General features: G+C 40.2%; 2 protein-coding genes and 1 pseudogene across 2 annotated transcripts in view; 1 reads left to right on the top strand and 2 right to left on the bottom strand.

Moving 5' to 3' along the window:
* The first annotated feature begins 4578 nt into the window (after positions 1 to 4578).
* Positions 4579 to 10926, top strand: TARDBP (TAR DNA binding protein). The gene is made up of 6 exons (XM_011363567.2): positions 4579 to 4728; positions 5750 to 5998; positions 6947 to 7110; positions 7724 to 7864; positions 8449 to 8619; positions 9008 to 10926. The coding sequence occupies exons 2-6, from the start codon at positions 5761 to 5763 to the stop codon at positions 9536 to 9538; spliced, it is 1245 nt and encodes a 414-aa protein (XP_011361869.1). The 5' UTR covers positions 4579 to 4728; positions 5750 to 5760; the 3' UTR covers positions 9539 to 10926.
* On the bottom strand, positions 7197 to 7273 carry LOC111742147 (annotated as a pseudogene).
* A 2679-nt stretch (positions 10927 to 13605) lies between the features above and the next one.
* The window catches only part of MASP2 (mannan binding lectin serine peptidase 2), a 17940-nt gene continuing 14035 nt past the window's right edge, over positions 13606 to 17510 (bottom strand). Inside the window, exons 9-11 of the mRNA XM_023532659.1 lie at positions 16138 to 16272; positions 15561 to 15635; positions 13606 to 14378 (exon numbers count right to left, since the gene is read on the bottom strand). Of these exons, the coding sequence (XP_023388427.1) occupies positions 13615 to 14378; positions 15561 to 15635; positions 16138 to 16272 (974 nt within the window). The 3' untranslated portion in view covers positions 13606 to 13614. The remainder of the gene's footprint in view (positions 14379 to 15560; positions 15636 to 16137; positions 16273 to 17510) is intronic.

The raw sequence follows: 17510 nt of genomic DNA, 5'->3' as shown, positions 1-17510 counted from the left end.
AATGCTTGTGACAACCAGTGTAGCGACCAGCTCAGATTCTAGTTTCTCAATGCTTTTTTTTTTTGACTGAAAGGAACCAGTTCGGAAGAGGAATGGCTGATTCGAGGTGAGCCTGGAACATCTTGCGCCAGAAAGCAAGAACATACTCAAAGACTAACGGGGACACATTGAAAGGACCCAAAGCCAGTTTCAAGGGTTTCTCCAAGCTGTAGTTAGGACAGTTTGATCATTAAAAACACTAATGACTATAACCTATTGCAAAACATTGAATACATAAAATCCAAGAGCTCATAGTGATTATTCAAAAGTAAAATAAATTTGTTACCATTGGAAGAGACTATTATGTCAACCTATTCCGAAAATGGATAAAAAGTTAAGCTTGTAGGGGAAACTGGATGGAGTTCAATCCCAGTTCATGAAAGAAAGTTCCTCCTTACAAAAGCATGTAGAAGGAATGATAGTATTTTAAAATTTGCTATTTTGCAACCCCCAAGGCATGAGGCAAGGATCATCGGTGAATACTAAAACCATTAAGTGAAGTGTTATAGGGAAACGGGTATTTGCCTTTACCAAAGCCTCATCCAGGGATTACTTGCAAATTGCAAAGAGGGAAAATACACTTTTTCTGTGAAGGGATCTGGTGGCCATGAACTTAACCAAGAGATCAAATTTAGCATCACTGAAAATGAGACAGCCAGGCATTGTGTGTTCCTTATGGGGTGCAATGGGACATATGTGGCTTCACCTACAAAGTGTTCTGGCCATTATGTCTAACCTGAATGTGACCATATGCAGGAAAAATAGGCAAGAGAGGAGGGAGCTAAGTGATGCCAGAAGTAGCCAGTTAGATAAATCCAGAATATATAACACTCTACAAACTATCTGGCCCAATTTCTTTAAAAAGCAAGTATCTTGGATGGGGAGATTATTTTAGATTTAAAAATATATAATAACCAAATGCAATACGTGAAAGTTAATTGGATCTTAGTTCAAGAAAACAGCTGTGAAGACATTTTGGGGAACAACTGTGGAAATTTGAATATGGACTGAATATTAGGTGATATTAGGAAATAATTGTTAATTTTCTTGGGTGTGATAATGGTATTATGGTTTTGTAGGAGAATGTCCTAGGAGAATGTTCTTAGGTGATGCAGGATGAAGCATTTAGGGGTGAAGTGTTGGGACAATTGTAACTTACTCTGAAAGGACCCAGCAAAAAGTTGAGATAACTGTAAGAGATAGATATAAAAAACAAATATGGCAAGATAGTAACAATTGCTGCATCTAGGTAATGGCTCTGTTGATGTTCATTACACTGCTGTTCAATTTTCCCATAGTTTGAAATTTTTCAAAATAAAGTTTAAAAATTAATTGTTGAAGAAATAATAGAACGAGAAATCTCCATTTTGTAACCATTCTAGAAATAACTAATTAGGTCAGGGTCATCAAAACCACTGGGTGAAAATGCAAAGACAAACAGAAGATTTGAGATCGTCTCAGTGTATCTATTAGTAGATTATTCATTAGTTCCAAAAAGGGGAAATGGTAATTTACAGGAGTGAATAGCAGCAGATCCCCTACCTCAACTAGGAGATAAAGGCTGATATCATCAGCAATGGGGTCGACAGACATCCCACATCCCTGATGTGTGACGCAGGCAGGACATGACATTTCTTCTGTGGTATTCTTGCTGAACATTTATAAACTGCATTATATCAATGTTTAAATTCCCAAATTTGATAATAGTATGGTACTGTGATATATATATTATTATTATTTGATGTGTCTATAAAATAATAATAATAATAAGAGACTGAGAGTGGTAAAGCAAATATGACAAAATGTTATCAGTTGATGAATCTGAATAAAAAGTACACGGGAGTTCTTTCTACTGTCTGTGCAATTCTATCATAAATTATAAATTATTCAGAGAAAAAAAATTTTAGAAAAATCTAAATTAGACCTAGACCAGCTGGGGAGGCAGCTCCTAATTTTGGTAGGACCTAAAAACAGGGATTAAGAGAAAATTAAATCTTGATAAAATAAAGTGACTTTTATTTAAATATCTTTATTGCCTCGGTATTTCTGTTTTCACGAGTGCTTGTTCACTTTATGGAGCTGGCAGAGCTGGGATCCAAGGGAGGTGCCAGAAGTTGAGGAGGTATGTCCAAGTGACCGCGTTGCAAACAGGGACCCGTTTGCAGATGCTCTGGTTCTCTGTCCAGTACCTTTTCTTTCCAGTTGAGAATCTTCATCTTTATTCTGGAAGCCAGCCCCCTCCCTCAGAGAGCTGTTGGGGAACCCCTCAGTCCCTCAGCATCTGCCCAGCACTGGCACCCACGTGCTTTATGCCTCCTGGGACTGTTTTCTAATTGTTCTCTGTTCCCGCTCCCACCTGGATACAGACTCCTCCAAGCAGGTTGTGGCTGGCTCTCGATATCCTCGTCTGTCTTTACACTATAGCTTTAGCACAGAGCTGGATATGGCGTAAGAGCTCAGTAAATCCTTTCTGATCCATTATCTTCAGAAAGCATTTAATAAATCCTCAGAAGAGAGGAGATGGACGAGAACAGATATATTTTTTGGCCCTCTAATAACCTTCGGGCTTAATATGTAAGGAATATGAACAAACAAGCAAACAAACCAAGGGAACTTACAAAACACACTTCAAATGAGTAGAATTTTGACAATCAGCACTGTAAAGCCGAACTCCAGAGATATACTCAGCTAAAAGTGGGGGAATTCTTGTCCAGCCTCCTAGCTTTATTGATTCTCTTCCTGAAGGAGTAATTTACCATCATCAAGACTATGTTTGTTGATCTTCCCAACTCCCCTGCAAACTTCTGGGGGGAAGGGACAGCCTTTGTGGGTTTGTCCCTGTGTGACCTTTCTCCAGTTTCTGCATACTCATCTCTGCCCACTTGCAGCAGGCATCTAAGGTCCCATAGAGCTGCCTACACTAAATGCCTCAGTCTCACTCAATCTTGTCGCAGAGTGTGGCCCAGGGAAGCAGAGCTTCAGGGTCTGAAAAACCTGGAAGAGCAGTTTATGGGTTAGGTGACATTCTTGGGCAAGTGTGTGACCTCAGGCAAGTCACACAGACTCCAAGCCTCGGTTTCTTCTTCTGCAAAATGGAGATAATAAAAATGACTTCACCCCCAAAATGACTGGGTGGATGAGATGACACAGACCTCCCTGCTTCATCCAGTGTTTTGAAACGTGAGTGACCATCAGGGGCTATCTGTCCAGCCTGGTCCCCTGTATGCAGGGCTACCCCTGAGGGTAAGGGTCATTCATTCCATCTGCCTCCACTCCCTCCTCCCTCTCTCTCCAAATTGGTTCAGGCATAATCTTGTTAACATGAACAGCAGACATCAGAGATGGACTTACAGGACTTAATACTGATTCCCTAGGAGGCTATAAGAAGCAGGAGATATTTACTACAGAGCCAGATGGCTGGGTTCAAATCCCAGCTCCACCATTCCCTAGCCCTGTGATTTGGGCAGGGTTACTTAATCTCTGTGCCTCAGTTTCCTCATTTATAAAACAGGAATGATGAAACGATGGCACCTACCTTATAGGGTTGTCGTGAGGATTAAGTGAATTAATGCATAAATATAGAGCACTTGGGTATTAATGCATTTCATTGAAGCTGATACACCAATATACTACGAAATTAAAATTGCTGCCAGTTAAACCAGGACACATCATCAGTGGATCTGGAACTGAGATCTCATGTTGATTTTAGAAATGTGAAACAAGAGATGTGTCTTAACACAGATGAAGGACACTATTATTATTGTTGTTGTTGTTGTTGTTATTCTTGTTGTTGCTATTATTATTATTGTTGTTGCTGTTGCTGTTGTTGTTATTATTAGAGACCTGGAGCTGGACTATGTTAGCTTTAGGGTTAGGTTCCAATCTCAGGTCCACCACTTACGACCTGGGTGACATTATGCGAGACACTTAACCTCTCTGTGACTGTCTCCTCATCTGTAGTGCGGATGGATGCTCTCAGTAGTACCTGCCACACAAGACTGTTGGGGCAATTAAATATGAGTACAGTGCTTAGAATGCACCTGGTACATGGTAGGCGCTATTATTTAAAACAAAGTTATTCTTTCCAGGTGTGGAGCATGGCTGGGGGGAGTAGAGGACGCACCCAGCTGGCTTTTTAGACAAAGGGCCCTGGCCTCCCTTGACCTCCCAAGATGCGGGAAGATCTGGAGCGCCCGGGACTCCCCCGCGTCCCGCCCCCTCCGGCCCCGCCCAACCCCACCGGTCCCCATCCCACCTTTCTTAGATCCAGCCCCTGCGCTCATCTCGCGCACTTTAAAAGTGCGCGAGCTCCGGCCGAGACCCCGGGCCGGCGGTTGGTTGGACGGAACCATCTGTTACGCTACGTGGGGGGAGTTAAACGCTCGCGCATCCAAATGTTCCCTACTTTTAGCTTTTCAGGCTAAGGTGCTGGTCTTATTTTAGCCTTTAAATCCTCCCCGTGTGCTCAGGCTACGAAGAGGGAGTGCTAAGCCTCTGGGGAGAGAGCTGATGTGTCTCCGTGCGGCGCCCTCCCCCTGCCGACTGGGAGCCGGTGGGAGAGGACGACGGCCGGCGAGGGGAGGAGGCGGCCCTAGCGCCATTTTGTGGGAGCGAAGCGGTAGCTGGGCTGCTCCTGGATCCCTGGCTGCTCGAGTCTCCGTGTCGGGCTTCCTAGCAGCAGCCTAGCGGGTGAGTCGCGGACGCTTCTCCCTGGGGACGCCCTGTGTGCCTCGGCTCCGGCAGTGGGCGGCCTCAGGCGTACGCAGCGGCCTCGGCTCCCTCCCCAGGAAGGGGACCGTGGGACCCGGCCTGCTTCGTCCCGCCCGAGCGGGCTCGCGGGGGAGCATCGTTGGGGCCTGGCGCGGGGTGGCAGGCGGCGCCGAAGCAGGGACGCCGGGCCCGCGGTGTCGTGCATACTGAGGCGGAGGTTTGGCCTGGCGTCCGGCCTGGGCCATGCTTTGTGCTTTCGGTACTTTGCACTGTGGGGGACGCTGTCAGCCTAGGCCTAGTGCCCCTGCGGCCCCACCCCGAGCTGCGCTTAAAAACTCCTCCCTCGGTCGTCACGCATTGGCTTATGGGAGATGGCGGCCCGCGTCGCGAAGGACCTGTCGCCGCTGTCCTTGAGGCTCAAGTTTGGAGAGCCCCCGGAAGCCCCCACATGAGAAACAGGAACTTTTTTCGTGGTCTGTGACCTGGGTCGCTGCTCCTATTCAGTCCTCAAAATTGTCTGCATCGGTGTTTAGGGAAACCACTTTGACACCGCTTTCACCACACAGACGTCTCAACCTGCTTAGGTTCTCCCGGGCCCTCAGGATTTTTTACTTTCTAGTGTATATATCACGGTTGTGATAAGATAATTACTTGTTTGCTGTCTCTCTTGCTTACCTCCTCCTCTCTCCCAGCCCCTTGTAACCAGCATGCCACCCCGGATTAATTGGTTTCCCAGTTAACAGTTGCAGCACCAGATGCATATAGTAGGCACTCAGCAAATGTTTATTGATTGAATTGGCAAGGCATCACATTTTGCTGGGAATCACTATCTTTGCCGCCTCCTTTTTCAGGGGTAGCTGATATGTATAAGAATCCAAACAGGCAGAATTTTTCTAGAAGTCATAGAACACTGGCAGGGTAGTGGTATTAATCAGCTGATTATAAGGAAACAATTCCTTTGATACGAGCGTTGGTCATTCATGTCTCTTTTCCATTTAAGAAAAATAAAAGATGTCTGAATATATTCGGGTAACTGAAGACGAGAATGACGAACCCATCGAAATACCATCAGAAGACGATGGGACAGTACTGCTTTCCACAGTTACAGCTCAGTTTCCAGGGGCCTGTGGGCTGCGCTACAGGAATCCAGTGTCTCAGTGTATGAGAGGTGTCCGGCTGGTGGAAGGAATTCTGCACGCCCCGGATGCTGGCTGGGGAAATCTGGTATATGTTGTCAACTATCCCAAAGGTTTGTTCCCACTTGTTTTTGCAATAACGCTAAAGTGTCGTCGGAGATTGTGGCCTGTTTTCATGATGAAACATCTGTAACCCAGGTGTTTTTTTAAATGTTACTATTAGACTAGTTTGGAAGACCGGTAGTTTAAGTTAGTGAAAACTGGAAATTACAGATTATTTTTTAAGAGAAAAACTGTTAAAATAGCTGAACGGATGTTGCCATGTTGTTTAGATAATGATGTATCAGTGTAGGTTCATCAGTTGTGATCAATGTATCACCATGATGGGGATTTTGATGATGGGGAAACTGCATATGTGGAGGAAGGAGGTGTATAGGGACTCTCTACCTGCCTTTCAATTTTGCTGTGAACCTAAAACCACTCTAAAGAATAAAATCTGTTTTTAAAAATGTCATTTAGCTACTTCATCCTTCCAAGTACTGATTTTTTAAAAATGAACTAAGATTTTTATTACTAAATTAATGTGAGTTGTTGAAAGTTTGGAAAAGAAAAATAAAATTAAAATCACAAATCCACAGCTAAAAAGAAAGTTGCTGATATTTTTGTCATATAGCCTTTAAGTTATGAGCAAATACATTTAATAGGCAAAAGGATAGTAATCACACTATTTTTGTAACCTTTTTTCCCCCTCCATAATGTATTTTAAAGTCAAAGCGGAGTTTTTCTTTTGATACACCTTTTGAGAGGGGAGAATGTACGAGTATAATCTTTAGATATTAGGAAACCAGAGGTGAGAGTCCCTGGTTTGCACCAGAAAAACACCTTAGCCACTTCGTCAATCCCTTAGTCTGTCCTTGAGAGTTAACATCACTCTGCCAAGAGTTTTCAGGGTCTTACTGTTCTTAGAGTCTTTTTGCTTTTCATTTTTAGATGTAGGAGGCGGTGTGTTTTAAGTAGTATTAAATGAAGAATTCTAAAAGGTTTCTGCTCATTTTGTTTAGATAACAAAAGAAAAATGGATGAGACAGATGCTTCATCAGCAGTGAAAGTGAAAAGAGCAGTCCAGAAAACATCTGATTTAATAGTGTTGGGTCTCCCATGGAAAACAACTGAACAAGATCTAAAAGAATATTTTAGTACCTTTGGAGAAGTTCTTATGGTTCAGGTAAACTTCGATTTCATTTAACAGAGTTTATTTCTTATAAACGAGCATCCAGAATTCCTGTTCTAGTGACACTGTTCTTCGTGTTCAGAAAGTATTTAATATTTGTTATATATATACATAGGGGATGCTACACTTGATCTTAGCCAAAAGGCCGAGAAGGGATTAGCGGATGCTGAAAAGAAATTTGGCTTACACTGTTTTCCTTTGTGCATGTGCCGTATATTTTTGCCTTTGCTATTGTAAAATCGTGTTGCAAAAAGACTTAAGGGAAGGAGGTGACATTAGCTTTTTTTCTTTCTAGCTTATATTGATGGGAGATTTAAAAACCTTTTCTGCTTGTCCATTTAAGATTTGTGAACATTAGATTTAGTTTTTCTTTGCATTATAAAACATTTCGTTCAAATTCTATTATGAAGATGAGTTTTTGTTCTGCTAGTAACGGAATCTACATTCAACATTAATCTTCCTCTTGCTTTTACCTGAATAGCGACTTGGTTTAAGTTTGAATCAAGCCGCTGCGTCCAATTGATGCCATTTGTGTTGTTAAGGAATTCTCATCTGGTATGTGTGGGGGGGGCGTGTGTGTGAGTAAATGTAAATGATTTTTTCCTAGGTCAAGAAAGATATTAAAACTGGTCATTCAAAAGGCTTTGGCTTTGTTCGATTTACGGAATATGAAACCCAGGTGAAAGTAATGTCACAGCGACATATGATAGATGGACGATGGTGTGACTGTAAACTTCCTAATTCTAAGGTACTTTGCTATTTCTTCTGCTTTGGAAACTTGCTGACAAACTTCCTTAGAAGACACTGTGGAACATTAAATACTGTTGGATCTTTTGCCTCCTTAAAGCCTTAGGACCTTAATGCATACTGAATATTTTATGATTGTTTGAAATATTTAGTTTATTACCCCCTTAAACTAAACTAAAACTGTTCGTTTTATTATTTTCTCTTGTTATTTTTAGCAAGTTGACCATTTCTTACATAGTTACGTGTTAAAACATAATCAGAGTACATTAATCTTGTTACAAAGGTCTGATTTGTTCTAAGCAAGCAAGACTGGCTTATTTGGAACATTATCGTTTTTGCCAGGGCATTGCTTAGTCATTGACTTTTCTAGATTGAAATATACTTTTATGAACTTTAAACTTTAAAACTTTGTTCTTCGTCAAAGTCTTAACGAGAAGTGCTGATGCAAAAAAAAAAAAAAAGGCAGCGTACCTACTTTTTAATGACTCCCGTAATATAAAAGGCCAGTAAGGTGTTGTTACATAATGCCCTTTCCATTGCTCATTAAATATTTCTGATGTTTTTCCTTCCTTTTAATTTGACCAGCAAAGCCCAGATGAACCTTTGAGAAGCAGAAAGGTGTTCGTTGGGCGTTGTACGGAGGACATGACTGCTGATGAGTTGCAGCAGTTCTTCTGCCAGTATGGAGAAGTGGTAGATGTCTTCATTCCCAAACCATTCAGGGCTTTTGCCTTTGTTACATTTGCAGATGATCAGGTATTTTCCTCTTTAATAATTTTGTCCCAGCTAATTAGGTAATTTTTTTTTGTACTTTTCCCATCCAGCTAATTGTCATCCTTAGCTAAGATTTCTGACTTGGTAAGCTGTGGGGTGTGTGGGCCTAGATATTTGTGATAAATGCTTTAGTATTTTTCAGTACGTGGTGTTTAACTGGGAGTGAGTGTTCTATACCTTTAGAAAGTAAACTGAAAACCCTCTGCTGCTATTACTAAAGCTAAAGGCTATTTTATGAGTTTTAAATAAGCGTTCATTATTTATTTTTCCTCCAGTTTAGCTAATGGCTTGACAACTAAGTTTTATTGCTACTTTGATGTGTGAGTCAGTGGTTTAGTTGCCCCTATTGACATCCCTTATTTTCTTGTAGGTTGCCCAGTCTCTTTGTGGAGAGGACTTGATCATTAAAGGAATCAGCGTACATATATCCAATGCTGAACCTAAGCACAATAGCAATAGACAGTTAGAAAGAAGTGGAAGATTCGGTGGTAATCCAGGTGGCTTTGGGAATCAGGGTGGATTTGGTAACAGTAGGGGGGGCGGAGCTGGCTTGGGAAACAATCAAGGTAGTAATATGGGTGGGGGGATGAACTTTGGTGCTTTTAGCATTAATCCAGCAATGATGGCTGCAGCCCAGGCAGCACTGCAGAGCAGCTGGGGTATGATGGGCATGCTAGCCAGTCAGCAGAATCAGTCAGGCCCATCAGGTAATAACCAAAGCCAAGGCAACATGCAGAGGGAGCCAAACCAGGCCTTTGGTTCTGGAAATAATTCTTATAGTGGTTCTAATTCAGGTGCAGCAATTGGTTGGGGATCAGCATCAAATGCAGGGTCAGGCAGTGGTTTTAATGGAGGCTTTGGCTCAAGCATGGATTCTAAACCTTCTAGCTGGGGAATGTAGACAGTGGGCGATGGTTGTATAGACTGGTGGGAATTCAAATTTTTCTAAACTCATGGTAAGTATATTGTAAAATACATATGTACTAAGAATTTTCAAAATTGGTTTGTTCAGTGTGGAGTATATTCAGCAGTATTTTTGACATTTTTCTTTAGAAAAAGAAGAAGAGCTAAAGGAATTTTATAAGTTTTGTTACATAAAGGGTTGAAATATTGAGTGTTTGAAAGTGAACTGCTGTTTGCCTGATTGGTAAACCAACACACTACAATTGATATCAGAAGGTTTCTCCTGTAATATTTTATCCCTGGACTTGTCAAGTGAATTCTTTGCATGTTCAAAATGGAAACCATTGATTAGAACTACATTGTTTTCTCCTTGTTTTAATTTGAACCCCACCGTATGGATTTTTTTCCTTAGGAAAAATCTCCGTTTTGGAGATCATGGTGTCACAGTGTTTGGTTCTTTTGTTTGTTTTTTAACACTTGTCTCCCTTCATATACAAAAGTACAATATGAAGCCTTCATTTAATCTCTGCAGTTCATCTCATTTCAAATGTTTATGGAAGAAGCACTTCATTGAAAGGAGTGCTGTAAATGCTCTGCCATAGGAATCCTTCCGCCTACATGCTTTCTCATTCAGGAATTTGTCATCACGCTGCACAGGCTGCGTCTTTGACGGTGGGTGTCCCATTTTTATCCACTACTCTTTATTTCATGGAGTCGTATCAACGCTATGAACGCAAGGCTGTGATATGGAACCAGAAGGCTGTTTGAACTTTTGAAACCTTGTGTGGGATTGATGGTGGTGCCGAGGCATGAAAGGCGAGTATGAGCGAGAAAAGGAGAGCGCGTGCAGAGACTTGGTGGTGCATAATGGATATTTTTTAACTTGGCGCGATGTGTCTCTCAATCCTGTGGCTTTGGTGAGAGAGTGTGCAGAGAGCAATGATAGCAAATAATGTACGAATGTTTTTTGCATTCAAAGGACATCCACCTCTGTTGGAAGACTTTAAGTGAGTTTTGTTCTTAGATAACCCACGTTAGTTGAATGTGTTAAGTGAAACGATACTTGTATTTCCCCTACCCCTTTGTCAACTGCTGTGAATGCTGTATGGTGTGTGTTCTCTTCTGTTACTGACCTGTAAGTGTGGTAATGTGAACTGAAGCTGATGGGTTGAGAACATGGACTGAGCTTGTGGTGTGCTTTGCAGGAGTACTTGGAAGCAGAGTTCACCAGTGAGCTGGGGGTGTCTCAAAGAAGGGTGGAAGTTCTAATGTCTGTTAGCTACCCATAAGAATGCTGTTTGCTGCAGTTCTGTGTCCTGTGCTTGGATGCTTTTTATAAGAGTTGTCAATGTTGGAAATTCTTAAATAAAACTGATTTAAATAATATGTGTCTTTGTTTTGCAGCCCTGAATGCAAAGAATTCATAGCAGTTAATTCCCCTTTTTGACCCTTTTGAGATGGAACTTTCATAAAGTTTCTTGGCAATAGTTTATTTTGCTTCAAATAAACTTATTTGAAAAGTTGTCTCAAGTCAAATGGATTCATCACCTGTCATGCATTGACACCTGATACCCAGACTTAATTGCTATCTGTTCTTGCATTGTCCAAAGTGAAAAGTTTTTTTTTTTTTCTTTTTAAATCTAGTTTTTAATAAGTCTGGGTGACCGCACCTAAAATGGTAAGCAGTACCCTCTAGCTTTTTCTTAGTGCCTCTGTGCATTTGGGTGATGTTTTATTTACATGGCTTGTATAAATCTCCATTGGGAAATCATGCCTTCTAAAAGGATTCTTCTTTGGGGGAGTGGGCAAACCAGTGTTAATTATTTTTAAATGCTTTGTAGCAAAGCATATCAGTTGAAAAGAAGGGGATATCAGCGCCTTTCTAGTTTGGGATTTGAAAAGTGGAATTAATTGCAATAGGGATAAAGTGGAAGAAACCACAAATTATCTTGTGCTCGAAATCCATTAAGAAGCTCCATAGCTTTGAGAACTAGCAGGGTGGGTTGTCTGTCTGTGGAAGTGTTAAGTGAAATGGGCTTTGTCTTCCAAAGGTGGGGGAAATACAGTCATGTTGAATAAAATCGTTTACAAAACTCAGATTAGATTCTCGCCATTGTTAAGTATGTAAAAGCAATAATATATTGATTATTGTACTTTTTATGTAACTACTATGAGAGTGGAGCTCGTTTTCTAATGGAAGAATGTAACAGTTTTTGTGTTTGATAGTTTACGTAATGCCCTTATCTAATTAATTATGATAAATAGGTTTTTTGCAAGTTACACGTTTTAAACTGTTGTAAGTGAAGTCCTCTTTTAGATTTGTGATCGCCACGTTTCATTATTCAGTTTCCTCTGTAAAAGGATCTTGCATTGTTTTAATTTTTTTTTTTCTGCATCTAAATTGCATGATTTCCAAACCCTGTACCATCTGAATTTTGCATTTTAGCATTTGCACTATTACTCAGCAGCAGTAACATGGTAACACTTAAAATGGTATTCGGGGACCTCCAAAGACTAAACTGACAAGCCTTCAAGGAGCCCAGGGGTAAGTTAATTTGTCAATGGCATGGTTTTAATCCCTTATTTACACTTGTGTAAATCTAGTTACTGGTCTTAGAAGGCTTTCAGTGTTGTAGCCTTCTGTTAACATGTTTGTGGTACTATATAGCTATGGGTATTTAATTCTACCCTAAAAATATTTTTTGAAGTTTAGAAGTAAACTCTTTGGCAAAGATTTGTTTTTAAAGTCTATTTGGTCATCTAAATGCATTCATTCTAAAAAATTTTTGAACCAGTTGAATAAAAATTTTTGTTGCCACCACAGTTTAGTGTCTGGAGTCTTACTGGAAAACACAATTTCCTTTTTATATGTGACAAAGATGCTGTAAGTTAAAAAGTGAGTCTTTAAAAGAAGTTGCACTTTATATGCACAAGAGAACTTAGGCCAAAACTCACAATGAATTTTTAAGTATAATGGTAACTCTTTGGTTAGAATGAAAAACTTTGTTAGATGTTGACTATTAAAACATTTTAGGGAAGATTAGCCAGCTAAAATGAAATGAGATTTTTAAGGTTAAGACAGAGCTTAAATTTTGACCTTAGGAAAAGGGAAGGTTCACTGCTTAATTCAGAAGATGTGTGTGATAATTAGGAGAATATCTCTTAATTGTGTATTTTGAGTTCTATACTCAGCTGTTGTATAATCTGCGATCATTGGTTAAGTGTACCCACATAATTACATGTTAATTGTAAGGAAAAAATACTAAGTTTATCTATAAAACCACCGTTTATTTTTAATGTGTTTATCTTATGGAAATATACTGCATTTGATTCAGTCGTCTTCTGAATTTGAAAAATACTGAGGTTATGTCTAAGTGCTGGGATCATCCTCATGACTAAATTAAATTCTTAGCATTGGAATTACTAGGTCAGAGTATGCATGCTTTTAAGGCTTGAAATATATTGCCAAATTGTCCTTTAGAAAATTTATGTTGTCTTTGACAATGTGTTATAGTGCTTTTCCATGTTCTTTTTGTTTGTCAACTTGATTGAGAAATTATATCTCACTGTTTTGTGGTATTGGATTTTAATATGGAAATCAGTACCTGGGCTAAAGTATTGATGTTTCCATGTTTCCAGTTCATCTGCAAAAAAACCTGTGATTCAAGGTTATTCCTGAACCAGCACTGCCGTGTTATGTAAAACTCTTAAAGATCAATAAGAAGTACAAAAATAGTAGAAAAAGTCAAAAGAACGTGAACAGGCTATTTCTAGAAATGCTAACAAAAAAGCCAAGTACCAAAAGATACTGGACTTTGTAAATAATTTAATGCACATTTAACCAGTGAGTTTCTGTTGCCTTGGCAAAGATGACTATCACTGTAATGGTTTATGTCCAGTTGAATCAAAGAGTAAAGGGTGAAAAATTTGCAAGCTCTCATGGGTCATTTGGTTTTGATTTTTGAATGGAGCGACAAATTACAGTGTTAATGTGTCTCAGGTCACATTACTTTTACAGGTTTTTTTTTTTTTTTTTTTTTTTGGGGTCTTTTTTTGTTTTTGGATATATACAGATTAAAAATTATTAATTATTTTCTTGATCCAAGGAATATAGTTCATGACTTTTGTGTAGACCCCGTATTGATGTGCTTCCCCACAATTAATGGAACCCCAGGACACTATTCCTCCCACAAACCACCTTCGTGTCTCATTATCTAGAAACACTAGTGCCCCTCCACTGTCACCTCTACAGCTGTCTTTGCCCCCACTTTCTAGCCCAGCGCAAATCATGTTGTCAGTTACTTGTCCCCCTTGATAGGGCTTCGTTTCATATGCAGCAGTACATTTTTGATGGTCAACAATTGGTATGTCAACAAACATTAGACTTCTGGCAAGAAAACCCCTTTGGGTTAATCCCCATCCGGATGCAGTTCCGATGTCATTTGTCCTCATGAAGGATTCAGCTTCTTTTCTTGGCAAGCAAATAGGCATGACGTTGCTATTGATTGCAACTCTGTTCTTCAGTTTAATCAATGCTATGTCGTTATCAAAACCAGCGTCATGGGTGTAATCTTCATGTATAAAAATGGCCTCTGCCCAGGCTTGCGTATAGTGAGGTGACAGCCTCTTCAGGAAACCCATTCTGATGTCTAGGGAGGAGGCATCTTTTTGCCCATATATAGCGTGAGCAGCTGTCAGGATCCAGCCGTCGTGTAAAAGCGCACCTGCTGCTGTAGTGTCACCTGGTAGTAACAGGACTTGCCAAGGAAAATCACCGAGCTTTGCGTTTTGTCCTCCGTATATACGACCTTCTGTCTTACGGGTTGAGAGTCCACAAACTGGAGAAAAGCAGACACAGAGAGCCTTCATAAGAACCCAGTGGTGGTTTTCGCCAATTATTTCCGCTTTGGAGTTGTATATATTTAATGTCAACCAAAAATTACATCATATGAGTTGGGTATCTACCTATACAGGCAAGTGAGGCTATCTAAAAACGGCACAGTTCAAAGACCTGATTGGTAATTTTTAGCTCCTCAGAAAATGAGGTGAGTGAAAATTATCTTTTAGAAACTTTTTTTTTTTTTTAATGGTCTATCCAATTGGGGAAATTACTTAGGCAACCAGGAATTGTCTGAGCTGATGCGCTGGGCGATGTGCATAGGAAGCAAAAGAAGAACCTTTTTGTTGCTTCTGTTTTCCTACTTGTAAAATGGCGTGTTTACCATGTAGTTCTGGGAAAAGCAGGAACTAAGTTCACTATCAGGATTTGCAAGATTGTTTGGCCTTTGAACATATAAACATTTTAAAAATTAAATTCGCCAAGAACCTTCAGGTTCAGAAATTATTTTTGGTCTAGTTGATTCTTCCAGATACCAAGTTTTACTATTACATTACTAACGAAATACACTTATTGATGTAGCAAATGTTTCCTGTAGTGGCAGAATACTCGGATTCAAACTTAAAAACGTGTAAGCTAAGATAGGTTTAAAAAAAAAACTAAGCCAAATAACACAGGAATAATGAACATAATCATTACCCTTCTGATTTTTTAAAATGTATATTCTACTATCTTCAAAGCCAATTCTGGTTAAAAAAATTTTTTGTTTAAGTACTATTAAAAGGCAAATTGCATTAATGTTTGATGTCATTGAAAACAATTGCTTAGGGAAATAATGAAGTTATTAGCTTTGGATTTTAATAGCATTTTTACAGAGAAGAAAAGTAACTCAATAGAACTGCTCATGTTTATAAATGAATGGTTCAAGGTAATTTAAAAAATCATTTAATTTTTTATGCTTGCCTAGTTGTAAGGCCAAAATAATCAAATGAGCCAGCACCTCCCAACCTCTCCACATGGAAGGGGGTAATGAGGGTGGGCTGTTTGGAAACAATAGCTCGGCCTCGGAGCCCAGAGCCAGAGTTCCATTTCTGCCTGCCACAGCGAAAGCTCTGCTTGTCGTATGGATACCCACTTCTACTTTCCATCAATTACGAATCTCTTGTATAAATGTATCCATTACCAGGCTCACAGACTGGGAGTGATTTTTCTCCTTTGGAGCTCGTCCAGAATCCATCAGCCTCACACACATATTTACCTGCAGATCATTGGAAAAGCAAAAATGTTTAACTACATGTGTAAGGTGGTTGTCATTTGCTTGAATACCCCCTTGAAAAATGTTGATTCTTGAGCATCAGTGGGAAATAGAGGTGTCTGAATAACCATTTTACATGATTTCATAAATAGGAGGTCTCTGCATTACCATGTTTGCCTGCAAAGTGGAAACCTTTTAGATGCGTAACTTGAATATGTATCAAGATCTCAAGTGCTTAATGATAAGGTTTTTGGCTTGTTAAATTAAACCATTTGGAATATATTGTGTGTTTGTAGTAGTCATTTACTAGATAAGATCTGTTTTCAGATTCGTGCAAATTGACATTAAAGTCACTTCAGCTATAATATTTCACTTAGCTGGTGGGAGAAGTGCCTTTTAATCTTTTGTCTAGCTTTAGCCAAAAATGTTGGTTAAAGTTCATTGTCAGATCATGAGGACTTAGGTTCCAGATATCACTTGGCCCAGCTTTGAACGATTTGCGTACCGTCATCTGTTCTCATTGTGTAGAAGGTCTCATTACAGCGGTATTGAATCACAGCTTCGTATGTGGTCACTTCAGGACCCGTGATGTACTCCACTTGGCCATTGGGTAGGTCATCAGGAGGGCCACAGTCAACAACTGAAAAATGTGACAGGGAGGACTCAGTTTGGGTGTTCTAATTTTAAAGAGATCTGGAGGCTGAGATAGGCACCTGTGCCGTAGGGTGCTCTCAAAGCCCCATTTTCCCCGTGAGGTGGGTATCGTCAGTTTCACCTCAGAATGGTGAGAACTGCTTTAGTGTGATTTTAAAGCATCACTCATCCCTGTCCCTAACTAAATGGCTAGATTGAGGAGAATCCCCTCTGGAAGGAGTGGTGTGACAGACACCTTTCCTGAAGGAAGAGGATTTGAAAGCACTTGGTCTTTCTTAGTGCGCTTGCTTCTGAGTGAAGTTTTGCAGCAAAACCCGCACCAGGAACAGAAGAAAAAGGCACGGTGTGCAGCTGGGTTGGCCCTGAGAGTGGAAACGCCGAACAGTACGTTGCAGGGTTCAGCTTGTTCTTAGCCTTTTCATTAATTGACTTTAGACCTGGAGTCATACCTGGAACCTGGGATTAGAATTCACACTTGTTAAGACATTACCAATGTGCAATAACTAAACAATTTGTGAGACAAGGGCTATTGGCCTACAAGTTCACAGACATTTAAATATATGGATGTCTTTCTGTGGCTGTTTAAAGGTGGCATCGAAATAGTTTCCAGCAGCTTAATAGTGGTGTGCCTGGCTCCGTGCCAAGTACTTTGCCTATGTTTGATTTTCTACAGATGGGAGATCCATAACTACCTAGTAGAAAGTGGCAGAATTAGAGTTCAGACCCAGACCTCTGACTGCCATCAGTACCAGCTCTTCTTGACTGCTTTTGAAACATAAACTTACAAAAATATTTAAATTCTCCTAGGAATTTTGTAGTAAGCCTCGCACAAAATATGCAAAGATGCATGTGCAGGGGTGTTAACTGCAGCAGTGTGTGGAATGGTAAACTGGAAACAATAGAAATCAGATGGAATAAAAGCTGCGTGTGATGGGATACCGTGCAGCTGTTAAAGTTTGAGTGGCTCTGTTAACGCTGGGGTTGATGTGGGAAGGTGGCCCCGCAATGTGGAGGGGAAGAGCACACTGCAATCCGATTCGGTGTCCCGCTTTGGTTAAAAAGTGTGTAATAGTGAAATGCGTTAGTATACATAGCATAAGCGATCAAGAAGGTGAAAGAGTGGACCCCAGACCCTTAGTGGTAGTTTAGGCAAGAGTGGCTTTCACTATATACTTCTGTAAGTTTATATATTTTTCCAATTAACATTGTTTTATAATTGAAAGT

The sequence above is a fragment of the Pteropus vampyrus genome, unplaced genomic scaffold, assembly GCF_000151845.1.
Source record: "Pteropus vampyrus isolate Shadow unplaced genomic scaffold, Pvam_2.0 Scaffold86, whole genome shotgun sequence".
NCBI classification, from domain to species: Eukaryota; Metazoa; Chordata; class Mammalia; order Chiroptera; family Pteropodidae; genus Pteropus; species Pteropus vampyrus.
Note: the sequence above shows the minus strand (reverse complement) of the source record. Positions and strands in the feature narration are given on the sequence as shown.